General features: G+C 67.4%; 3 protein-coding genes across 9 annotated transcripts in view; 2 read left to right on the forward strand and 1 right to left on the reverse strand.

The window, feature by feature from the left end:
* The window catches only part of MRPL10 (mitochondrial ribosomal protein L10), a 112,967-nt gene extending 108,466 nt beyond the window's left edge, over window positions 1-4,501 (forward strand). Inside the window, exons 1-5 of one of the 2 annotated variants that reach the window (XM_068211991.1) lie at window positions 143-224; window positions 841-1,010; window positions 2,211-2,375; window positions 3,144-3,288; window positions 3,861-4,501. In XM_068211991.1, coding sequence (XP_068068092.1) covers window positions 185-224; window positions 841-1,010; window positions 2,211-2,375; window positions 3,144-3,288; window positions 3,861-4,105 — 765 coding nt within the window. In that variant the 5' untranslated portion in view covers window positions 143-184 and the 3' untranslated portion in view covers window positions 4,106-4,501. Of the gene's footprint in view, window positions 1-142; window positions 225-839; window positions 1,011-2,210; window positions 2,376-3,143; window positions 3,289-3,860 lie in introns of those variants that run through there. The other variant, XM_068211990.1, reaches the window with a different exon arrangement.
* Window positions 4,502-5,173: 672 nt separating this feature from the next.
* OSBPL7 (oxysterol binding protein like 7) lies at window positions 5,174-14,186 on the forward strand. Of its 6 annotated transcripts, XM_068211860.1 has the most exons (24): window positions 5,174-5,248; window positions 6,160-6,352; window positions 6,527-6,649; window positions 6,780-6,833; window positions 6,955-7,068; window positions 7,152-7,262; window positions 7,351-7,471; window positions 7,549-7,652; window positions 7,741-7,839; window positions 7,926-8,055; window positions 8,152-8,276; window positions 8,414-8,494; window positions 8,575-8,706; window positions 9,189-9,279; window positions 9,528-9,817; window positions 10,807-10,944; window positions 11,524-11,587; window positions 11,684-11,762; window positions 11,854-11,998; window positions 12,742-12,883; window positions 12,982-13,108; window positions 13,189-13,311; window positions 13,699-13,826; window positions 13,863-14,186. In XM_068211860.1, the coding sequence occupies exons 2-23, from the start codon at window positions 6,260-6,262 to the stop codon at window positions 13,805-13,807; spliced, it is 2,595 nt and encodes an 864-aa protein (XP_068067961.1). In that variant the 5' UTR covers window positions 5,174-5,248; window positions 6,160-6,259; the 3' UTR covers window positions 13,808-13,826; window positions 13,863-14,186. The 6 variants fall into 6 exon arrangements, with proteins under 6 accessions (XP_068067961.1, XP_068067962.1, XP_068067964.1 ...); XM_068211861.1 differs by having other exon boundaries at window positions 7,741-7,833; window positions 13,699-13,952; XM_068211863.1 differs by lacking the exons at window positions 12,742-12,883; window positions 12,982-13,108.
* A 488-nt stretch (window positions 14,187-14,674) lies between these two features.
* Window positions 14,675-23,198, reverse strand: TBX21 (T-box transcription factor 21). The gene is made up of 6 exons (XM_068211905.1): window positions 22,643-23,198; window positions 16,690-16,844; window positions 16,486-16,607; window positions 16,248-16,406; window positions 15,439-15,500; window positions 14,675-15,334 (listed from the first exon to the last, which is right to left on the reverse strand). The coding sequence occupies exons 1-6, from the start codon at window positions 23,062-23,064 to the stop codon at window positions 14,683-14,685; spliced, it is 1,572 nt and encodes a 523-aa protein (XP_068068006.1). The 5' UTR covers window positions 23,065-23,198; the 3' UTR covers window positions 14,675-14,682.
* Between the last annotated feature and the right edge of the window lie 901 nt (window positions 23,199-24,099).

Raw genomic sequence — 24,099 nt, forward strand, 5'->3', positions numbered from 1 at the left:
GGGCACCGCGGGTTTGGGGCTCACACACCCCCGGAGAGGCCGGGGGGGCTCACCGGGGCCGTTCCCCCGGGTCTGGGGGTGTCCGCGGCCCCCGCGCCGCGCCGCGCCGTTGCCATGGAGACGGGCGCGCCGGAAGTGGCGGCTCCTCCACCTTCCCACCAGCCCTTGCGCGGCCGCGGCCAAGATGGCGGCGCTGGGGAGCGGCGGGACGCGATGGCGGCGGGGTGAGAGACCGGGAACGGGAACGGGCTGGAACGGGACGGGAACGGGAATGGGAATGGGAACGGGGACAGGAACGGGAATGGGAATGGGAACGGGGACAGGAACGGGAACGGGAACGGGAACGGGGCTGGGACGGGAATGGGAACGGGAACAGGGCTGAAACAGGAATGGGAATGGGCTGGGAGAGGAACGGGAATGGGAAAAGGAACGGGAATGGGAACGGAAAAAGGAACGGGAATGGGAACGGGGCTGGGACGGGAACGGGAACGGGACTGGGACAAGGGTCTGGAATGGGAACGGGAGCGGGAACGTGACTGGGCCAGGGAACGGGAGGGGACAGAGACCGGGAACGCGGGTGGGACCGGGGCAGGGTCAGGGACCGGGGCAGGGTCAGGGACCGGGGCAGGGGCAGGGTCAGGGACTGGATCAGGATCAGGGACCGGATCAGGATCAGGGACCGGGGCAGGGGCAGGGACCGGGGCAGGGACCGGGGCAGGATCAGGGACCGGATCAGGATCAGGGACTGGATCAGGATCAGGGACCGGGGCAGGATCAGGGACCGGGGCGGGGGCGGGATGCCGGCCTGGCGCGGTGCCGGTGCTGAGCGCTGCCCCGCAGCCTGGCTGCCCGCCCTGCAGCTGCTGCGGCGCGGCTCCAAGGCGGTGACGCGGCACTGGAAGGCCATGCACTTCCAGCGGCAGAAGCTGCTGGCCCTGACCGAGTACCTGCCCCCGCGGCCGGCCCTGCCCCCGCGCTGCCTGCCCCGCCACGGCCCCGGGGCGCGCCAGGTGAGGCACGGCCGGGCTCGGGGAAGCGTGTGATCCCATGGGGAGGGACGTGCAGCGGGGCTGGGAGGGCCTGGGCAGGGGCTGGGAAACAGGTGAGACCCCACGTGTGGGACAGCGAGATCTGTGAGGGCACCTGGGGATCCCAGGGAACACCTCGAGATCCATGGGAACACCTCGAGATCCATGGGAACACCTCGAGATCCATGGGAACACCTCGAGATCCATGGGAACACCTTGAGCTCCATGGGAACACCTTGAGATCCATGGGAACACCTCATGGTCCATGGGAACACCTCAAGATCCATGGGAACACCTCGAGATCCCAGGGAACACCTCATGGTCCATGGGAACACCTTGAGATCCGAGGGAACACCTCATGGTCCATGGGAACACCTTGAGCTCCATGGGAACACCTCGAGATCCAAGGGAACACCTCATGGTCCATGGGAACACCTTGAGATCCATGGGAACACCTCATGGTCCATGGGAACACCTCGAGATCCGAGGGAACACCTCATGGTCCATGGCAGCACCTCAAAATCCACGTCATCACCTCACAATCCTTGGGACCATCTCCCCCCAGCACCTCCCGCTGTGGGACCACGCCGGGGGTCCCACCCTGCCCCCATGTCCCCACACCCACGCTTGGTGTCCCCAGGAGGACGGCTGCACGTGGGTGCTGTGACGCCGGGGCTGTCCCCCTGTCCCCACACCCCCGCTCCCTGTCCCCAGGGGTCCCAGCCTGTCCCCACACTCAGATTCCCTGTCCCCAGGGGTCCAGCCTGTCCCCACACTGATTCCCTGTCCCCAGGGGTCCAGCCTGTCCCCACACTCAGATTCCCTGTCCCCAGGGGTCCAGCCTGTCCCCACACTCAGATTCCCTGTCCCCAGGGGTCCAGCCTGTCCCCACACTCAGATTCCCTGTCCCCAGGGGTCCCAGCCTGTCCCCACACCCCCGCTCCCTGTCCCCAGGGGTCCCAGCCTGTCCCCACACTGATTCCCTGTCCCCAGGGGTCCCAGCCTGTCCCCACACTGATTCCCTGTCCCCAGGGGTCCAGCCTGTCCCCACACTGATTCCCTGTCCCCAGGGGTCCAGCCTGTCCCCACACTCAGATTCCCTGTCCCCAGGGGATGGCTGTGCGAGGCTGCTGTGACACCGGGGGTCCCCTCTGTCACCCTGTCCCAATTTGGTGTCCCCAGGAGGACGGCTACGCGCGGGTGCTGCGGGGCCAGCTGGAGGACACGCTGCGTGCCAGCCGCATGGTGGCCGTGTGCCAGTACAACTCCATGGCGGACGAGGACGTGGCCACGCTGCGGCACTTCCTGCGCAGGCACGACATCCACGTCAAGTTCGTCCTCAACGAGGTGGGGCTGAGCCCCACGGAGGCTCGGGGTGTCCCGGGGGTATCCCGGTGCTTCCAGGGGTAATCCGGAGGGTTCTGGGGTATCCCAGGGGTGTCCCGGTGGTTCCGGGGTATCTCAGTGGTTCCAGGGGTATCCTGGTGGTTCCAGGGGTGTCCCGGGGGTTCCAGGGGTATCCCGGTGGTTCCGGGGTATCTCAGTGTTTCCAGGGGTATCCTGGTAGTTCCAGGGGTGTCCCGAGGGTTCCAGGGGTATCCCAGTGGTTCCAGGGGAATCCCAGGGGTATCCCCGGGGTTCCAGGGGTATCCCGGTGGTTCCAGGGGTATCCCAGGGGTATCCCGGTGGTTCTGGGGTATCTCAGTGTTTCCAGGGGTATCCTGGTGGTTCCAGGGGAATCCCAGGGGTATCCTGGTGGTCCAGGGGTATCCTGGTGGTCCAGGGGTATCCCGGTGGTTCTGGGGCTATCCCGGTGCTTCCAGGGGTATCCTAGGGGTGTCCCGGTGGTTCTGGGGTGTCCTGGTGGTTCTGGGGGGGGTTGTCCTGGTGGTTCCAGGGGCATTGCGTGGGGAGGGTGTCTCAGTGGTTCTGGGATATCCCAGTGGCTCTGGGGGCGTTGTCCCGGTGCTTCCATGGGCATTCTGGTGGAAGTTATCCCGGTGGTTCCACAGGTATCCCAGTGGTTCTGGGGGGGTTGTCCCGGAGGTTCCGGGGTGTCCCGGTGGTTCCAGGGTGTCCCGGTGGCTCCGGGCCTCATCCCGGGCTGTCTCCCAGGTTGCCCGGCCGGTGCTGGCGCAGTCCAAGCTCCGGAATCTGCTGCCGCTGTTCGTGTGCCGGAACATCCTGCTGGTGAGCCCGGAGCCGCGGGCCAGGGAGATGCTGCGAGTGCTCAAGGGGGTGCCACAGGTCAACCTGCTGGGTGAGAGCCCTCCCTGCTCCCAGATCCCTGAGCTGGGATCATCCGGGGCTGGGAATGGGGGCACGGGGCTTGGGGGGCTCATCCAGGACTGGGAATGGGGGCCCAGGGATGGGAATGGGGGCATGGGGATGGGAATGGGAATGGGGGCATGGAGATGGGAATGGGAATGGGGGCATGGAGATGGGAATGGGGGCCCAGGGATGGGAATGGGGGCCCTGGGATGGGAATGGGGGCATGGGGATGAGAATGGGAGCATGGGGATGGGAATGGGAGCACAGGGCTGGGAATGAGGACCTGAAGATGGGAATGGGAATGGGGGCATGGAGATGGGAATGGGGGCCCAGGGATGGGAATGGGGGCATGGAGATGGGAATGGGCATCCAGGGCTTGGTGGGCTCATCCAGGACTGGGATTGAGGGCCCACAGCTGGGAATGAGGGCCCAGGACTGGGAATGAGGCCCCCCGATGGAGCTGCATCCATGCAAACGAGGGGTGGGCAGCCTGCAGGAGGCAGCGGTCGCTCCCCGCAGGGCTCTGGAATTCCATGCCCATCCCAAGCTCCCGCTCTGCAGGCGCCTGCATCGACGACAGGATCCTGAGCCGCCGGGGGGTGGAGAGCTTTGCGCAGCTGCCGCCGCTGGAGGTGTCCCAGGGGCAGACGGTGGCAGCCCTGTCCCTGCTGTCCTCGCAGACCTCCTCCCTGCTCCAGCGGGGTCCCGCTCACCTCACGGCGCTCCTGGACGAGCACATCCGGCGCCTGCGGGGCACGGGGGGAGCCACGGAGCCTCCCCCGGGCCAGAGCGCTGCGAGCCGCTGATGCTGGCAACCGGGAACCGGTTCCTTGCCTGGCTGTGGGAAACGGGGAGCCCCCCAAGATGAGGGATTCAAGGATCATGGACACAATTCCCATGGAATTCTCCAGCTCCACAGAGAGGGGGTCAGGGACTGGAGGTTTGACTCTGAGGGTCTTGTGGCCCCCCCAGTCCCAACAGGGAGTCGTGGCCATTCCCTTGTGCTCCCTTGGGATCATCCCAGCAGCGTTCCAGCTGTGATCAGGGATCTCTGGGATCAGCCAGAGGAGGAGGAGCACAGGATGGACCCTCCTGGGGGGATTTTGGGCACTCCAAGCCCCATGCCTTCGGAATGGGGGTGTGCTGTAACACGGATCCCACCCGGGATCGCTGTCCTGTCCATTAAAGTGTCTGCGTGGAGATGCCGAGGCCTCGTCTGGGATTTTGGGGGGTGGGCTGGGGGTGTTCTGTCCCCCGAGGGTGGGGGGTGAGGCCAGGGCTGCTCCAGGGGGTCTGAGGGAGCAGAGCTGGGGGTGGGAGAGGGAAATCCCAGGGTGGGAATGCCCCGGGACCACCTTGGGGGTTGGTCCCTGACACCCCGTGGGTCGGTAATTCCCGGGATCCTCATGGGGTGGTGAGCCCGGGGACTCCCATGGGATGATCAGCCCCGAGACCCCCCCACGGGATGATGATCCTGAGACCCCCGTGGGCTGATGATTCCCGGGATGCCGGTGGGTCAGTGATCCCTGAGACCCTCGGGGGTTGGCAATCCCCAGGTCATCCATGGGATGATGATCCTGAGACCCTCAGACATCCACCCTGAGACCCCCGCGGGTCGGTGATTCCCGGGAACCCGCGGGTCGGTGATTCCCGGGACCCCCATGGGATGACCACCCCCGGGACCCCCGTGCGGCGCTGCCTCTCGCGGGGGTCCCCCCACCCCTTTCCCCGGGGCTGCCCCGGTTCCGTGCGGGCGTTCGGGCGCTGCCCGTTCCCGGTGTCCCGGCGGCTCCCGGTGTCCCGGCGGCTCCCGGCGCTGGCGGCTCCGGTCCTCCACGGAGCAGGGGGCAGAGCCGAGCGGCTCCGGACCGCCCTCCGTGTTCCGCTTCCTGCCGCCGCCGCCGGGCAGGATGCGACCGGCCCCCGCCGCCCGCCCGCCGCCCGCCCAGGTGAGCACCGGCGACCGGCACGGGAGGAGGCTCCGGCCGGCGCCGCGACCGCCGGCCCCCGCTGCCCCGGGGGCTGACACCCCCCGCGGAGGGAAATACAGGGATGGGCGGCTTTGCCCCGCGGGAGGGATGGAGACCCCCGGGGGTACCGGCACAGCCCCGCTCCGGTGCGAGGGGCTGGTGCCGATCCCCTGCAGCACCTGCGGGAGAGAGCCGGGAGACCCCCGGTGCCCTCCCCTCGGAGCCGCCGTTACCGGTGCCGGGTTATCTATGGCAGCGTGGTTATCTGCCCGGTGCCGTGGTTACCGGCGCCGTGGCCGTCCGTACGGCGGTGAGCGTGCCGCGGTTACCGGCACGGTGGTCACCGGTGCCGGGGCTTGGCCGCTGTCCCGGGGTTATCCCAGGATCCATCCTACAGCAGCGGCCGGGACTCATGGATACCCCGTCAGGGACAGCGCCAGGGGGGATGGCAAGGCCAGGAGAAGCTTCCCCGTGCCTCAGTTTCCCCCTCTGGAATCGTGAAGGGCAAAGGGAGCAAACGCCGTGCCGGGGGGGCGCGCGGCCACGCCGGACCTTGGAGGGGTCGTGTCCTGCCTTGGGGTGCCGGATGGAGCAGGGGTTGATCCCGGCCCTTGCCCCGGTGTCACCCTCCTGGCTGTGCCACGCTCGCCCCGTGGTAGCCGGTCCATGGGGCGGCGGGGCCGGACTCTGGACCCGGACTGGGTGGCACAGCCGAGATAACGCCGGCAGGGTCAAAGGCTCCGGCTCTCGCAGAAGTTTCTCGGTGCCGCCGGCGGTGCCATGCGGAGCCCCCCGGGAGCTGGGGAGGGGGCCAGCCCTGCCGCCCCCTGTCCCGGCGAGGCTGCAGGTGCCATCCCTGAGCTCCCTGACCGGCCGGCCCCTCCCCGCAGCGGCTCCCGCCGTGACGGCCGAGCTCGGACCCCCGGCCCAGCAGCCCGGACGGGAGGGGGGGCTCGGCCCGGTGCCCCCTGCCCCCTCTGCTCGCCGGCCATGGGCAGCCACGAGAAGGACCCGTGCTCTCCGAAAAAGGCCCTGTCCCGCTCCAACAGCACCGTGTCTTCCAAGCACAGCAGCGTCCAGCAGGTTGGAGGGTTTGGGTTTGGATTTGGGGGGCTCAGAAGGACCACAGGGAGGCTTTGGGGGCTTCCCCCTGCTTTACGATGATGCCCCTGTGGGTACCAAATGTCCCTGCCTGGGGACAAGGTGGGCAGCAGCCTCTGGTGCTCAGGGACCCCCACGCTGACCCCCGTCCCCCAGGGCTCGGAGAGCTGGGAGGTGGTGGAGGAGCCCCGTGCCCGGGGCAGCCCCGGGCAGCAGCCGCAGCGGCACGAGGGGTACCTGCTCAAGAAGAGGAAATGGCCCCTGAAGGGCTGGCACAAGGTAACAGACAGAGCTGGCACCAGGAGCCGTGATCCCGGCTGGTCCTGGCACGATTTGGGCAGGGGGTGCTGGCTGTAGGGGCTGCTGTCTGCACCCCCTCCCAAAAAAATCCTTTCCCCTCCATCCCCAGCGGTACTTCGTGCTGGAGAACGGGATCCTGAAATATTCCACCACGCGCCAGGACGTGAGTGTGTGCCCAGGCTGTGGCCACGCAGCCCCCCCGGGGGCTCAGGGTTGGGGACCCCCCCTGGCCCCCCTGAGAAAGGGGGGTCTTCCCCCTGACAGGCGTCCCTGGGCTCCCCCAGGTCCTCAAGGGCAAACTGCACGGTGCCATCGATGTCCGGCAGTCCGTCATGTCTGTCAACAAGAAGGCGCAGAGGGTTGACCTGGACACAGAGGACAACATTTATCACCTCAAGGTGACACTGGGGCACTGGAGCTGGGGAGGGACAGGGCTGGGGACATCAGGTCCTGTCCCCTCCAACTCGCCCCTGTCCCCCAGATCAAGTCCCCGGAGGTGTTCTCCAGCTGGGTGAGCAGCCTGTGCGCCCACCACCACGGCGAGCGGCCGGCGCCGTGTCCCCCGGGGGGTCCCACGGGGACCAACACGCAGGTGGGTGACAGCTTGGGGTGACAGCGCCCGGCAGCACCTGGGCAAGTGGCTCCTGGCAGCGATTGATGCCCTCTGTGCCCGGCTGCAGGGCCAGTGGACACGGATGCTGCCCTCGGGCAGTGCCCCTGCCCTGTCCACGCTGGCCAGCTCCCGGGACAAGGTGAACGCCTGGCTGAAGGACAGCGAGGCGCTGGAGCGCTGCTCGGCCGGTGAGCGGGGCCCGAGGGGGTGCGTGGGGCCGGGCAGGGTCCCTGTGCCCCCTCCCTGACCTCTGTGCCCCTGGCAGAGCTGTCGGAGTGCCAGGCCAAGCTGCAGGAGCTGACGGGAATGCTCCAACACCTGGAGGCCCTGCACCGCATCCCCTCGGCCCCGCTCATCTCCGGCAGCCAGGTGAGAGGGACAGCCAGGTGAGGGAGGGGGTCCCGTGATCCCCCTTCCTGGGGAGGGTCCGGCTGCAGCCCCCTCCTCTCCCTCACAGCCCTCGGCCGCCACGGAGAGGCCGAAGAAGGGCCGGAGGACCACCAAGATCTGGTGCACGCAGAGCTTTGCCAAGGACGACACCATCGGCAGGGTGAGGGTGAGCTGGAGCCCCCACCCCGAGTTCTGCCACTGCCTGGGCACGGAGCCCCCCAGGTGACCCCGCTGAGCCCCGTGTCCCCCCAGGTGGGCCGCCTGCACGGCTCTGTCCCCAACCTGTCCCGCTACCTGGAGTCATCGCAGAGCCAGCTGCCCTTCAGCGTCCCCCCGGAGTACAGCCAGCTGCAGCGCAGCTTCTGGGTCCTGGCCCAGAAAGGTGGGATGGGGCAGAGGGCTGAGCCTGGGCGGGGGTCCCAGGGCGGGTTTTGGGGTGCTGACCCTCAGGCTGACTCCCGCCCGTGTCCCCCGGCAGTGCACGGCTCGCTGAGCAGCGTGGTGGCCGCGCTGGTGGCCGAGAGGGCCCGTCTGGAGGAGATGCAGCAGGCGCTGCACCGGCAGTGTCCGGCCCCACGCCCCGGCAGCGCCGGCACCGCCGGGGTGAGGGAGCACAGGGGACCTCGGGTGCTGCTCTTGGGGTCTCAGCAGGGTGCTGGGTGTCCCCTGTCCCCGTCAGCCCGTTCCTGGCTGGAGGGGACCGGCCGGGGGGGCTCGGCTCAGCCTCGCCCTTCCCACAGCCCGCCCTGCGCCGCTTCCACTCCCTGTCCGTGTCCTCCGACACCACCCTGGACTCCTTTGCCTCGCTGCACCCGGATGAGGTCAGGGGGGTGGCATGGGGCGGCCTGGGGGTGCCGTGGCCCCTCAGGGATGGGGGCTGAGCCGGTGGCTGTCCCCGCAGCTGGACGCGCTGCCCGCCAAGGGCCGGGAGCAGCAGCTCTCCAACCGCAGCATCGTCTCGCTAGCCGACTCCCACACCGAGTTCTTCGATGCCTGCGAGGTTTTCCTCTCCGCCAGCTCCTCTGAGAACGAGGTGAGGGGGCTTGGGGGGGCTCTGCTGGGGAGGGGGCTCTGCTGGTGGGGGGCTCTGCGGACCCCCCGCCACCTCTCGCTGCTCTGGGTTCATCTCTCCCCTCTCTCTCCCCCGTCCCACCTCATCAGCCGGCCCGAGAGCCGCTCCTCGTGTTCCCCCCAGCCCCTGGATCCCCCCCGCTCCCAGTGTCCCCCCTACCCCCCCGCAGTCCCCTCCCTCCCCGCTCCCGGGGTCTCCGCAGTCTCTGAGCCCGGTGGCGGGGGCCGGGTGCTGCCGGTGCCCCCCCACCCGCCGCTGCTCCCCCCCCGGCACCCGCCCCCCTTATCCCGACATCCCCATCCCAGGATTCCGCGGTTCATCCCACCCTTTCGGGGGGGCCCTTCCTGGTAGCGCCTCACCCGCCCCCTCCATGGGGTCCCCCCCACATCCCCCCCATCCCCCCGGGACCCCCGAAGCCTCCGACGGTCCCTGCGCCTCCTCAGCCCTCGGAGGACGAGTCGTGCATCAGCGAGGTCACCTCTGGCGTCTGCGAGGAGGCCACCGAGCCCGGGGGGCCGGGCCGACCCCCGACAGGTACGGGGAGCACCGGGGAGGGCACCGGGCAGGGAATGGGCACCGCTGGAAGTGGCGGCTTCGCCCCCGGACGGGTGCGGGAAGGGGGAACCGAGGCGGAGGCAGCTCTGCCTCCCGACACGGGAAAGGGAAACACGGGACGGGGGGAACCGTGGGGAAGGGACAGCTCTGCTCCCCGACAGCTCCGGGGGAGGGAGGGGCTCACCGGGGACGGGGGCGGCTCCATCCCACCGCCCGCTGCCCGGCAGGAGCGGAGTGCCCGGGGGTGCCGGCGGAGCCGCCGCCGCTGGAGCCGCCGCTGGAGCTGCCGGGGCCGGACCCGCGGCGGAGGAGCCGCCTGCCCGCGCCCCCCGCGCCCTCGGGGGACGTGAGCCTGTGGGGGCTCCTGCGGAGCAGCGTGGGCAAGGACTTGTCCCGCGTGGCGCTGCCCGTGCAGCTGAACGAGCCGCTGAACACCCTGCAGCGGCTCTGCGAGGAGCTGGAGTACAGCGAGCTGCTCGACAGAGCCAGCCGCGCCCGCGACCCCCGGCAGCGCCTGGTGAGGGGGGAGCCGGGACACCGGGGGGAGGCGGGACACCGGGGGCAGCCGGGACACCGGGGGAGCCGGGGCAACGGGGGGAGCCGGGGCAACGGGAGGAGCCGGGGCAACGGGGGAGCCGGGGCAACGGGGGGAGCCGGGGCAACGGGGGAGCCGGGACACCGGGGGGAGCCCGGGGCAACGGGGGAGCCGGGGCAACGGGGGGAGCCCGGGGCAACGGGGGAGCCGGGGCAACGGGGGGAGCCCGGGGCAACGGGGGCTCAGGAAGGACTGGGGGTCAGGGGCACAAGGGGCTCGGGGGTCTTGGGGGGACTGGGGACATGAGGGGCATTTAGGGGTAGGAGAACACGAGGGACTTTGAGGACAAGGGGGGCACAGGTGGCTTGGGGGACTCAGGGGGCTCATGGGGTGTAGAAGGAGCTCAGGGCATCACAGGGGAGCAAGGGGACGTGGCTTGGGGACTCAAAGGACTTTGGGAACAGGGTGGGCATTGGGAGGTTGAGGGCACAGGGGATGTGGGGGGCTCAGGAAAGTCGGGGAATTGGGAGACACAGCCCAGCGGGACACGGGGGCACCTGGGGAGTTTGAGGCTTGAGGGGTCTTGGGGGACACAGGGAAGCTCAAAGGACGTGGGAGTAGGGGGAGCTCAGGGGACACTGGAAGTTTGGGGGACATGAGGGGACAGGGAGAGTTGGAGGATTTTGAGGATGTGGGGGAGCCTGAGGACATGGGGAAACCGGGGGAGTTAGGGGATTTAGGGGCCTGTGGGACATGAGGGAGCCCGAGGACATGTGGGGACAGGGGGACTTTGAGGATTTTGGGGACATGGGGGAGCCCGAGGACATGTGGGGACAGGGAGAATGTGAGGATTTAGTGGGCTCAGAGGTGCCTGAGGACACACGGGACTCCTGGGACTTGTGGGAACGGGGGAGGGCAGGCGTGTGCCCGTCCCGGGCGTGGTGACAGCGTCGCGGTGGTCGCGGTGACAGGTGTACGTGGCCGCCTTCGCCGTGTCCGCCTACGCCTCCACCTACTACCGGGCGGGCAGCAAACCCTTCAACCCCGTGCTGGGTGAGACGTACGAGTGCGTGCGGCCCGACCGCGGCTTCCGCTTCATCAGCGAGCAGGTGGGCACCGGGGGGTCCTGGGGGGCACCCCGGAGCTGGGCGGTGAAGTGCGGGGAGAAATTAAAACTGGAGGATTTCAATAAAGATGTGTAGGGACGGTATGTTTATTACGGTGCTGGGTGTACGTGGGGATTGTTCTTCTTTAAAGGACATGCGTGCTTTTGAGAATTTTTGATCTTTTTTTGTTGCTTCTTACTAGTTTGCATGTGCAAAGAATTTTACAATAGGTTTATGCGTATTTATTTTGCTGATTTTGCATTATAACTTGCAATTAGTCTTTGTACAGAGAACTCTCTAATCTCTTTTTCTATCTTTTCTAGACTTAGCTTTGGGATTTTTTCTTCGTTTTAGAGGTTAAGGGGTCTTCCTTATCTTTTTAGTTTGGAGATTTTCATTCTTTTTTTTTGTCTGGGACAGTATTATAAGTACAGTAGAGTATAGTAGATTAAATAGTATATTTTACTTATGCTAGTAAGCTACTATGTGGTACCTTTTACTTAAATTTAAATGGATTTTTATTCGGTTAAATGTTTACTTTGTTTCATCGGAGCGCTGCCATGTCCCTCCTTGTCCCCCCAGGTCTCCCACCACCCTCCCATCTCCGCCTGCCACGCTGAGTCTGACAACTTTGTCTTCTGGCAAGGTGAGAGCCCAGGAGGGCGTTGGGCACTGGGAGAGTCCCCCCCAAGGTGGAGGGACTGGGGGGTCTCACCTCCTCCTCCTCCTCCTCCTCCTCCAGACATGAGGTGGAAGAACAAATTCTGGGGCAAATCCCTGGAGATCGTCCCCATGGGCACCGTCAATGTCCAGCTGCCCAGGTGAGGCCCCAGCCCCACAGATAGCCCCCCAATATCTCCACCCCCGTGCCCCGCTGCCCTCCGTGCCCACCCACGAGGGCGGTGCCCGCAGGACCGGGGACCACTACGAGTGGAACAAGGTGACCACGTGCATCCACAACGTGCTGAGCGGGCCCCGCTGGATCGAGCACTACGGGGAGGTGCTGATCCGCAACACCCGCGACGCCTCCTACCACTGCAAGCTCACCTTCTGCAAGGTGTGCCCCACCCTGCCACACCCTGCCCCGCCCCTTTGTGCCCAGGCTCCACCCACACACTGCTCCTGACCCCCACCCCTCTGCATTATCACGGCCTGGTCCCGCCCCCTCAGGTGTGGCCCCACCCCATCACCAAATTGGTAATTAAACACTGTGTTGTTGCCCCACCCCTTGTCTGACCCCACCCCTCAGTTATGGCTCCACCCCTTCCTGACAGCCCCGCCCTTTCCCCAGTCCCCCGCCCCTTAGTGCCCCACCCACTTTCAATTACTCTGCCCATCACTCCTGGCCCCGCCCTTTTCCCAGTAGCCCCACCCTTTCCAAATGACCCCACCCATAATAGCCCCACCCTTTCCAGAAGTCTCCACCCATCACTCATTGCCCCTCCCTTTTTTAATAGCCATGCCCTTGCCCAGTGGCTCCACCCTTTCCCAGTGGCCACGCCCCTTTCCAATTGCTCCACCCTTTACAGAAGATTCCTCCCCATGGCCCCACCCTTTTCCTATGGCCTCACCCTTTCGCAGTGACTCCACCAATTTCCAGAAAACTCCTCCCATCACTCCTGGCCCCGCCCTTTTCCCCATAGCCCCACCCTTCCACAATGACCCCACCCATCCTAGCCACACCCTCTCCCACTAGCCCCACCCCTTCCCAGCGGCCCCACCCTTTCCCACTCACCCCGCCCCACCCTCCCGGCCCCGCCCTTCGCCCTGGCCGCCCCGCTCAGGTGCCGGTGGCCGCAGGCTCGGTACTGGGGCGCGGGGGCCAACGAGGTGCAGGGGGCCGTGCTGAGCCGCAGCGGGACGGCCGTGGAGCGCCTGGCCGGCAAGTGGCACGAGGGGCTGCACCGCGGGCCCGCCCCGGGCCACTGCGTCTGGAAAGCCAGTAAGCACCCGGGGAGACCGGCCTGGGCGTTACCCCGGCCTGGGGGGGTTACCCCAGCCCGGGGGGGGCTCTCACTGCCCCCACACCCCTCCACGCAGACCCCATGCCCCGCAACCACGAGAGGAGTTACGGCTTCACGCAGTTCGCGCTGGAGCTGAACGAGCTGACGCCGGAGCTCCGCCGGGTCCTGCCCTCCACGGACACGCGCCTGCGGCCGGACCAGCGGTCAGCGGCGCCCCGGCGGCGCGGGCTGGGGCGGGCTGAGGCGGCCGGCTGGTCACAGCCGTGTGTCCTGTGTCCCCCAGGTACCTGGAGGAGGGGAACGTGCCGGCGGCCGAGGCGCAGAAGCGCCAGATCGAGCAGCTGCAGCGGGACCGGCGCCGCGTCATGGAGGAGAACAACATCACCCACCAGGCCCGCTTCTTCAGGTCTGGGGGGCTCCCAGGGCTGGGGGGACCCGTGGAGCAGGGGGGTGTGGTGTTCTGCTGGGGTGGGGAGACCTTCTGGGGGTGCTGAGGGCAGCTCTTGGTTCAAGGCATGTGGGGCTCTCAGAGGGATGTGAGGATCTTATGGGATGGGGAGACCTTTCCTAGGAGTCTTGGGAGCACCCCATGGCTCAAGGGGATGTGGGGCTTTCAGGGAATGGGGAAAACCCCCCATGAGAGTCCTGAGGGCACCCCATGGCTCAAGGGGATGTGGGAAATTAAGGGAATGGTGAGGCCCTCTGGAGACCTCATGGTTCAGAGGAGCGTGGGGCTCTCAGGGAATGGGAAACCCCCCCCTGGAAGTCCCAGCCGTGCCCACCCCGTGCCCAGGCGTGTGACAGATGCCAGTGGCAAGGAGTCGTGGGTCACCAACAACACCTACTGGAAGCTGCGCCTGGACCCCGGCTTCTCCCACCTGGACAGCGCAGTGCTCTGGTAGCCGCCCCCAAACCCGGGGGGTGCTGGGCCCCCCAGCTCCTCACAGCAGTGCCCAGCAGCGGGGCTGGTCCCCCCAGCACTGGGGGTGCAGAATCCCACCCCCCCTTCCCGAGCCATTTTGCCGCTGTTTCAGTAAAACTGTGATACAAAAATGGGAGGGGGGCGCTGGCAATGCCTCCCCCCGGCCCAGGGCAGAGCCTTGGGGACAGCTGAGGCACTTTGGGGCAGGGGCTGGCAGTGCCCCCCTGCCCTGGGGGCACAGGATGATAAGGGGGGGTTTAGGGGGTCGCAGGGTGCCCGCGGGCGGGGAGACCCCACTGCCCCCCCCCTTCCCCCCAGATTGTGCACAGGGGCTGCTCTAATAAAGGCTGTGAAGAGTTGGGGTGTGCAGAGAGATTCCTTCTCCCCCCCCCCACCAACAACACCGCCGGGGGCTCAGGACCCTCCTCCCAAATCAAGCTGGGGATGCACAAGTCCCTCCCCACCCCCCCGTGCCTCAGTTTCCCTCCCCACAGGCACAGAATTGCCCACAGAGCCGTGTCCCACAATGTCCCCTTTATTGCGATATGCTGCTGCCCCCCGCCCCACACCGGGCGCGGGGTGGGGGCCTCAATAAATACTTCAGCATCAACCCCCCTCTCTTAAAAACCACCGGCCCCAAAAAAATAACCTCACCAGCATCCCCCCCCCCTCCCCGCCCGTCCCCTCCCCGCTCGCCCCCGCGGCCCCACCGGGGTGGCACCGGGGGCTGATTGTCACGCTGAGCCCCCCCTTCCGCTCAAGTCGTCCCAGGATATGGGTGTGGGGGGGCACACAGGAGCAAATTTGGGGTGCCCGGGGAGGCTCTGACCCCTCGCTCCCCCCGCCCGCTGTGGCTCAGTTGCCGTAGAAGCCGTAGTAGCCCCCGTCGGTGACCGGCTCCTTGTCGTAGATGTCGCCGTTGCGGGGCGGGGAGGAGCTCTCGGTGCTCGAGGGGTACGGGGACACTCGCCGCCGCTTGCACTCGTACAGCCCCGAGTCCGACGAGTCCCCCGAGGCCACAGCGGCGGGCGGCTCGGTGGCCCAGCCCTCCGTCTCCTTCCCCTTCTCCTCGCGGGGCTCCCGGTACCAGCCCAGAGCCGCGGCGCCGCCCTTGGGGCCGTACTGCCCGGGGCTCCAGCCCCCCGTCACCCCGAAACCCGCCGGGCCCTCGGGGTAATAGGGCAGGGGCGGGTGTGGGGCGGGCGGCAGCGCGAAGGGCTTCACCCCATAGGGCACCAGTTTGCCCCCCCCGTACCCCCCGTCGTAGCCGCCGCACTCCAGCGCGCCGGGGGCGGGGGGCTGCTGCGGGGGGAAGTACCAGTGGGGGGGGTCTTTGGGGGGCAGGGGCAGCGCAGCCCCCCGCTCCCCCCCGAAGAAGCGGCCCGGGGGCAGCGGGTACTGCTCGGGCAGGAAGGGCTGGAAGCGCGGGGCCGGCAGCAGCTGCTGGCAGCCCGGAGCCTCCGGCGGCGACGGCGTGAGGCGGTCGCTCTCCGAGGCCGTGTACATCCTGCGGGGGGGGGAACGCGGTGGGGTTTTGGGGGGCTGCTCCTGCCGGATGAGGCCGGGAGGGCACCGGGGGGGACGGGAGGGAGGAGAGGGGGTGGCACTCACGAGTCAAAGTTGTCCCGGAATCCTTTGGCGAAGGGGTTGTGGTCGATCTTCAGCTGGGTGATCTGGGGGGACGTGGGTTTGGGGGGGCTGCTGGCAGCTTGTCCCTCCTCCGGGGTGTCCCCCCGCTGTTCCTTTCCCCCATCCCACCAGAATCCCGCCCTTTGCCAGGGCGGGGGGTGCTGGGGGGCTGTGGGATGCTGAAGGGGTTCGGGGGGGGGGGCACTGGGATGTGTGGGACGGTCCTGGGGGGGGTAGCGGGGAATCCAGGGGTGGCCTGAAGGGATCCAGGGGGAGGCTCTGGAAATCTGAGAGGATCTGAGGGCACTGGGAGGCCGCTGGCATGCTGAAGGGATGCAGGGGGAGATCCTGGGATGCTGCAGGATGCTGTGGGACGGTCCTGGGAGGGACGGTGGGATGCTAAAGGGATCGGGGCGGGCTGAAGGGGTCCAAGGGGAGGCTCTGGAAGTCTCAGGGGACACGGGCGGCGCTGGGAGGCCGCTGGGATGCTGAAGGGATGCAGGGGACATCCTGGGATGCTGAGGTCGCAGGGATGCTGCAGGTGCTGGCAGACAGGGCTGGCCTGGGGGGAGGCCAGTGGGGTTTTCCTGAAGCTCAGGACGCCCCGGATGTCGCTGGGGGATTAACGGGGCTGCTCTGGGCGCGGTTTTGGGTTGCTGTGGTGACACTGGGATATCCTATCTGGTTTCTGGGAGGACGCTGCGGGGCTTGCTGGAGTTTTTGTGCTGTTGGGGGACTTTTTTTTTTGGGGGGGGTACATGCTCGGGACTGGCAGGGGGTCTCGTACTCACGTCGGCGTTCTGGTAGGCGGTGACGGCGATGAACTGGGTCTCGGGGAAGGCGAAGGTGTGGGTGTGCGGGGAGGGGTACCCGTCCTCCCCCTCGCCCTCCTTCACCTCCGTGACGTGCAGCCGCGGCTGGTACTTGTGCAGCGACTGCAGCACGATCATCTGGGGGGGGTAAAATGGGACAGCGAGCGGTCAGGGGGGGTCACAGGGACCTGCCACGGCGGCGGGACCCTCCCCTCACCTGTCCGACGTTGTTGGAGGCTCCTTTGTTGTTGGTGAGCTTCAGCTTCCCGAAGGAAACCTCCTGCCGCATCCAGTGCGCGCCCGTGTTGGGCGAGTCGGGGTGCAGGTACAGGCGGTTCCCTGGGGAGGGGACAGCGGCCACAGCGTCACCCCCCACCCCGGCAGCAGCAGGAGGGGGAGGACGGGGACGAAGGGCCCGTACCTGGCATGCTGCCCTCGGCTTTCCCGCACTGCACCCATTTTCCGCCCTGGTAGCGCCAGTGGTGTTGGTCCACCAGCACCACGTCCACGCAGACGCTGTAGTGCGCCACGGGGTTGAGCCCCGACAGGTTGAAGCTGAGGAAGGGGAACATTCGCCTGGGGAGGGGACAGAGGCACAGACACTGTCACCCCCCCCTCCCCGCTGGGCCCTTGGCGCACAGGGCAGTTTGGGGGGGTGATTGGGAAACTGAGGCAGCGCGGTGCCCACTCCCCCCACCCTCCCGCAGCCGGCTGGGTGCCCGTGAGGAGCTGAGTGACCCCGGCAGCTGGGGGATGCTGTCGGGGCCGATCCCCCCCCCCCCGGTATCTTCCTCCCCCTCCCCAAGCACCTTCCGGATCGGAAACCAACACCGCTGCTGCTATTTCGGGCCGGGCGCCAGCCCGCGCCAAGGGCAGGAAGGGGACACGGTGGGACCGGGGGGGACCACGGGGCGGCAGCTGCCACCCCCCCGGGGGCTGCACCCCGCGTGCCCCCCGGGTGTCCCCTCCAACCGCAGCGCTGCGCTGGGAGATCTCTGCTCCCTGCTCTGTCCAGCACTGGCCGCTCGCCCACTAGCCCCAGTGGCCCCAGTAGCCCCAGTAGCCCCCAGTGGCCAGCTCAGCTTGGCGGCGGGGCCTCCAGCCGCGGCTGCGGGCGCCGGTTCAGCCCCCACGCGGCTCCCAGCCGTGGAATTTTGGCAACTTTCTGGAGCTCCGATGGCCGGAGCTGGACACCGGCCGCCCCGGTAATGTCACCCCCAGCACAGAGCCACCACCGGGCACCCCTCAAAGCCGCACGGGGACACGGGGGTGTCCTCCCCACGGGGAATATTCGCCCCGAATTCCTGAGGGGAGAGGGGACGCGAGGGGAAAAGAGGGAGGGGTCCGGGCCCCCGCAGGAAGCGGGGCTGGGGCAGCGCCGGGGGAAGAGCAGCGGAAAGAAAAGTCAGCGGGTGGAGGCTGACTCAAAATTGCCCTTGCGAGAGGGTGAGGAATAGAAAAAGAAAGAGAAGAAAAAAGGAAAAAATAGAAAGAGAAAGAAAAAATGAGAAGAAAAGAAAAAAAAAAAAAAAAGCCAGAAAAAGACAAGAGAAGAAAATGAAGATTAAGAAAAAAGAAGGAGGGGGAAAGGAAGAGAAAAAAGAAAAAGAAGAAAAAGGAAGAGAAAAAATGAAAAATAACGGGATAAAAGAAGAGGAAAAATGAAGAATAATCAGGTGGAGAAGAGAAAGAAGGAGAAGATAATGACTAAAAACAAGAACATGAAATAGTAAAAATAAGAATAAAAGGAAGATAAAACGAAAAAGTGAAAGATAAAGAAAACGATAAAGAGAAAGATTAAGATAAAAAGAGAAGTAAAAAGAGAAAGAAGCGGACGAAGCAGCAGCCGTGGCGAGGAGCTGCACGTGCCCAGGACCGACGCTGGCCCTGAGCATCCCGGGTGCCCCGGGGTCCCCCCGAGCCCTCGCAGACCCCGTTTTCCCCTTTGTGTCCCCAAAGGAGCCGTCCCCGCGGGCTCACATCTCCTCTGGAGCGAGCACGACGCGGCCGCGCCGGGCACAGGGGGGTTCCAGCCGCTGATAAAAAATCGCGACCACATTAAAAACAGCCGGGAGCCGCCGGAGCGCCGAGCCGAGGCGCCGGCTACGGCCGGGCCGAGCTCCCAGCGCGGCTGCTGCACCAGCCCGAGCTCTGCAAGGAGCAGAGAGGAAGAAAACAGGTTTCTTTGGGCTGGTTTTTTGGTTTGGTGTTTTTTTTTTTGCCCTTCGCTCCCACAGCGCGTTCCCCGGCGCTGCCAGCGGAGCACCGGCGCTCACACGCTGCCGCTGCCGCGGGGAAACCGCACGGGCCCGGCCGTCACGGCAGGGTGGGGGCAAGACCCGAAACCGCGCTCGCCTCGCCTTTATTTTTAAACCCCCTCGGCGGTCGAGCTCGGCTCGGGCAGGACTCGGCTCCCCCGGCTCGGTCCCTGCGGTTTGGGAGGTGCCCCCCAGCCCCAAAAGGGCGGGTGGGCACGGCTGGTTTCACCCTCGGAGGGTTTTGTTTCGGCGCTCTCGGCGTCTGTCCCTGCGTGAACCCCTCGGCTCGCGGCGGCACCGAGAGGACAGCTGGTGACACGGGGACACTGCGGCGGTGGGGGCACAGGGAGGGTGTCCGGGTGGGAGGAGAGGAGGTGCAGGGGCTCAGAGCCCCCCGGCAGGCGCGGGGGGCTGCGGCTTCCTGAGCCTCCCCCTCCCCCGGCGGCAGCGCGGGGACCGCAGGAGCCACCAGGGCCGCGTGGGACGCGGGCCAGGGGCAGGGCTGGGTGACATGGCACAGGGGTGGCACGGCAGTGCACGGCATGGTGACAGGGGGTGGTGGTGACAGAGCGATGCATGGCACGGTGACATGGCACGGTGGTGACACACCAATTCATGGCACGGTGACACGGCATGGCTGCTGGATGTGGCACGGTGACATGGCACGGTGGTGACACACCAATTCATGGCACGGTGACACGGCATGGCTGCTGGATGTGGCACGGTGACATGGCACGGTGGTGACACACCAATTCATGGCACGGTGACACGGCATGGTGACACACCAACGCATGGCACGGTGACATGGAGCAGCTGCTGGACATGGCACGGTGACATGGCAATGCACGCTGTGGTGCCACAGCACGGTGGCACAGCTGGACGAGTGCCGGTGACACCCGGTGGCACTGCTGCGTGGCACGGCACATCTGCAGAGCACAGCTGCACTGCCCGTCTGGGTGACAGGGCACAGCTAAATGTCACAGCGCAGCAGGACACGGTGACAAGTCACAACATGTCTGCACCAGCCCCGCCGAGCTGCCAGCCGGGCACTGCGTGTCCCCAGCCCAGCCTGCACGGGGACAGCCACTGCCAGCCCGCGAGAGCCATCCCCCAGTGTCCCCCAAAGGCGCTGCCAGCTCTGGTGTCCCTCCTCATGCACCCCTCAAATCAAAGCCACCCGTTGGACTTTGTGTCCCCAAAGCCACCCCCAGTGTCCTCTCCGAAGGCAAAGCCGTCCCTTGTGTCCCCAAATGCAGAGAGAGTCCCTGGCACCCCCCAGAAGCAAGGTCGTGCCATCCTGAGCCACCCCCAAGTGCAAGGACAGCCCTTCTGTGTCCCCAAATGACAGGGACAGCCCCTTGCGTCCCCTCGAAATGCAAAGCCAACCCCTCGTGTAACCCCAAAACACAGTGTTGGCCCTTTGCGCAACCCCAAAAGCCAAAGCCGGCCCCTGCGTCCCCTCAAAATGCAAAGACGAGCCCTGTGTCACCCCAAAGGGCAGGACCAGTCCCTGTGTCACCCCAAAGGGCAGGACCAGCCCCTGTGTCACCCCAAAACTGCAGAGCCAGCCCCGGCCCTGCCGCAGAACCCCACGGCAGGAATTCCCCGTGCCCGTCGCTGCCGGGGTGCCGGCGAGTCCTTGGGGGTTTCCCTAGGAATGCTGCCCTGCCGAGCCCCGAGAGCCGCGGGGGACACAGCGGGGACAGGGACTGCGACAGGGATGGGGACAGGCGTGGAAAACCGGCCGGGAAATGTCCGGACCGGGGTGGTTGGGGTGGGGTGGCCCACGACAGGGTGGGATGGCCCAGGATGGCACGGGACAGCTCAGGATGGCCCGGGACAGCAGGAACGGTGCCAGCAGGGTGAATCCCAGTGCCTGGCCAGCTTCACCCCAGTGCCACCATGTCCCCCCCAGCCTCAAGTCCTCCCCGGGCGGCGGGATGGGGCTGCAGAGCCAGCAGCGGGATGGGAACGTGTCCCCTGCCCTTCCCCACAGCCCCCCAGCCTGGCAGGTCCCCGTTTTGGGGTTCAGGTCCCCCCTCGGGTCCCCGTTTGGGGCTCACGTCCCCCTCGAGCCCCGCTGGGGTTTTTCCTGTCTCAGCAGCGCTGCAGCCCGGCCCTGCACGCTGCAAAAGCAGCTCAGGGTCGGGGGAAACGGATGTTTTGTGGCTCTGGGTTTGACGCTCTCCACGGGCTGGGCTTGCCGTGAGCCCCCCTGTGCAGAGCAAAACCCCCCTCAGCCTGCAGCCCCTCCATCGCGGGGGATGGAGTTGGGAGAAAAAACCCAAAATTGGCGGTTTCAGGCTGGGAGATGAAAGCAGAGGTGCAGCGGGGCGGGGTGGGGTGGGATGGGATCTGTGGGGCCACCCCAATTTCCAGACCCTCAGCAGCAGGTCCTGACACAGCAGGGAGGGCACTTCCCCAGCACCCAGCTGGGGAGGAGCGGAGAAAAGCGGGGGGAAAAGCAGAATTTCAGCACATTCCTCCAAGGCCTGAAGGGTGGCGGGTGACAAACAACAAATTGGGGTGCCCTCCACCCCCGCCACCCCCTGAGGACGTGACACCCCACCCGTGCCGGCGCTGCTTCGCTCGGAGCATCGCCGGGCGCAGTGGGGCCGGGCACGGCCGTGGCAAACCAAGCGGCCCTAACGTGTTTAGACTTCCAACACATTAAGCAGGTTGGGCTCAGCATCGAAGTGACACCATCTGTCTCTCGGCCGAGCGAGCCGAGGGGCGCCGGGCAGAAAGGGACCCCCTGGGCGCGGGGATGGGGCTGGGCAGGGGGGGCAGCGCGGCAGGAGGGGCTGGGGGGGGTCTGTGCCAGCTGCTGAGGGCACAGCGGGGGGAGGCAGCCCTGTTTCCCCTTGGCACGGGGTTTTGGGGCCCCTCGGGGTGATCTGGTGGCGGCCGAGCTGTGTGTGATCCCTTCCGTTCCTACTGAGACCCCCAAAGTGCAGCCCAGGTGGGGCTCCCCTCATCCTCATCACCCCAACGTGGGGCTGAAGGACGGGTTTAGCATTCTGGGCTCCCCTTGCTGCAAGTCGTGGCGACTCCACGGCCCCACAGGGCCTCTATGGCACCCAGATCCCCCAAACTGGCGCTTTGGCAGACACCCCAAAAATCCCCCAGTCCTCTCCCAGCCCCGGAGCCTGCAGCCCGGCACGGAGGGGACAGCGAGTGCCCGGCTGTGGCGTCACCGAGGGCATTTCTGGCAGCCAGGACGTGGCCAAAACGCTCCCCCTTCCCTGGTCACATGCGGGGCAGCCGGGCTCTCTCTGCCCCACAGAGAGGGGGGTTTCCACCCCAGAGAGGGGACAGGGAGCGGACAGGGTGTCACCCACCCTCCCACGGCGCTGTGGGGTGGCAGCAGCTCCTCACCACTTGTTGCAGCGCCGAGCTCCGGATCCGGCCCGTGGGTTGAGGCCGGATCAAAGCTGCCTGCAGGCCCTTGGCAGCGCCACCTTCCTGACACCGAGGGTCCGGACCCCCCTGTCCCTCCCTGATACAGGTGGGGACACCCCCAGACCCTTTTCTCCTTCCCACAAGCCTCAACTCCCCAAGGAAACAACACCAGGGGACATCTGGGATGATTTGCCTCCCCGTCCCAGGTTTTTCTTGAAACCCAGCAGGGGATGGGGGTCCCCTCTTGCACCCCCAGCTCCACAAACACCTCCCACCCTTCCAGCCCTTTGGGGGGACGAGGCAGGACCCCTCAGCCCCTCACCGTGCCAGCCCCCCCGGCCTGTCCCCCCCCTCACTGCCGGTGTCCGCACCCCCGCACCCCCGGTGTCCACACCGGACCCCCGCCATCCCCGGTGCCGGGTGGCGCTGCCCATCTCTGTCGCGGTGCCCCCGTCCCCGTTTCCCCGGTACTCTCAGTTCCCCTCGGTGTCCCCACCTCGTCCCCTGCGTTACCTCACGCGTCCTGCGACAGTTGCCTGTCCCCGCACACGCCGGTCCCCGCCATCCCCCGTCCCGCTCCGTCCCGCTCCGTCCAGCCCACCCCAGTCCCCTCCAGTCCCCCCCAGTGCCCCGCCGCCCCCCAGTCCCGCTTCCCCCCGGTGCTGCCCGGCTCTCCGCTCGTCCCCCGGAGCCCCCCCGGTTCTCCCGGCTCACCTGCCCTGCTTGGTGATGATCATCTCGGTCTGGTGCTTGTGGAACTTGGCCCAGAGCGGGTAATTGTTGAGCATCACCTGCACCTTCCCGGCCGCCCTGTACCCGGGCAGGGCACAGAGCGGGGGGCACAGCGGGCCCCCCCCGCCGCCGAAGCCGCCCTCGGCGCCCGCGTAACCTTCCACCGGCGCGGCGGGAGGCGGCGGCGCCCGGTACGGCGGGCACGGCCCCATGAACCGGCCGCCGAAGCCGCCGGGAGCGCCGTAAGGCAGCGGCGGGGCTCCCGGTTCCGGTGCCCCTCCATCACCGAAGAAAGCAGCGGCGGCGGCGTCCCGGGGGCCCGGCGGCTCCTTGGCGAAGCTGGTGGCGCTGAGCATGGGGGCGGCGGGCCGGGGGGCTCCGGTGCCCGGCTCCAGCGCGCCCATGGACGGGCGGGGGGCACCGGCCCCGCTCAGCCGCTCATGGGGGTCCCCGCCGGCGGCGGCCCCGGGACGCGGCGCCGGTCAGCGCTGCCCGCCTGACCGGGCTCCCGCCGCCCGCTCCATGCCCGGTGGAACCGGGGCGGGGGCACGAGCGGAGGCGGCCCGGGGACAGCAAAGAGGGAGCGGGGGCGAAAAAACCAACGCCGCAAAAAATACCCTAAAACAGCCGGAAAACCCCCAGAAGTGCCGAGGGGGGGTTCCGTGCCCTGTGCCCGTGCCCGTGCCCGTGCCCGTGCTGGCGCCGGTGCCTCACACGCTCCACCTGCCCATCCCCGCGGCCCCGCGCCTCTTATCCAAAGAAGCGGCTCCGCGCCCGCAGCTCCGCCCTGCAGCCCCTCCCCACCCCCAACCGGGGCGGGCCGGGGGCGGGGAGGGGGCAACGCGGGGACCGCGACACGCGGGGAGCCAGGGACGGGACGGGGGACACGTGGAGGGGACGTGGGAGCGGGGGTGGGGACACGGGACAGTGTGGGGACAGAGTGACAAGGGGGGCCACGCTCCTGCCGGTGTTTTGGGGCTCTGGGGGGACACAGGGAAGGGACAATTCGGGTCCTCCCCTGCTCTGGTGTCACTGCAGTCACTGTGGGGGGGTGACACGCCTGAGGGGTGGCGCTGACGGCTCGGCCCCTTCTGGTCCCCCCTCCCCTTCTCGGTTTTGGGGTGGTCTGAGATCCCCGCGAAGCTCAGCCAAGCCGTGCCACCCCCCGTGCCACCCCCCGTGCCACCCCCGTGCCCACCCCGAGGCCAGGCCTTCCCGGCACCCGTCCTTGACCCCGCTGTGCCCGGGGAAGTCCCGGTGTCCCCTGGAGCCATCACCGAGGCACTGGGCTCTGCGGTGGCCGCTCGCCTTGGCAGATGCCCAGCTCGGCTCCCGTCAATACTTTCCATTCCCGGTGGCTCGGTGACACCCCGCCGCTGCCACACCGCACAGGGGGACGGGCGGCACTGCCACTGTCCCCGCTCCTGGCAGCTGGGCTC

The sequence above is a fragment of the Anomalospiza imberbis genome, chromosome 22 (assembly GCF_031753505.1).
Source record: "Anomalospiza imberbis isolate Cuckoo-Finch-1a 21T00152 chromosome 22, ASM3175350v1, whole genome shotgun sequence".
Taxonomy (NCBI): domain Eukaryota; kingdom Metazoa; phylum Chordata; class Aves; order Passeriformes; family Viduidae; genus Anomalospiza; species Anomalospiza imberbis.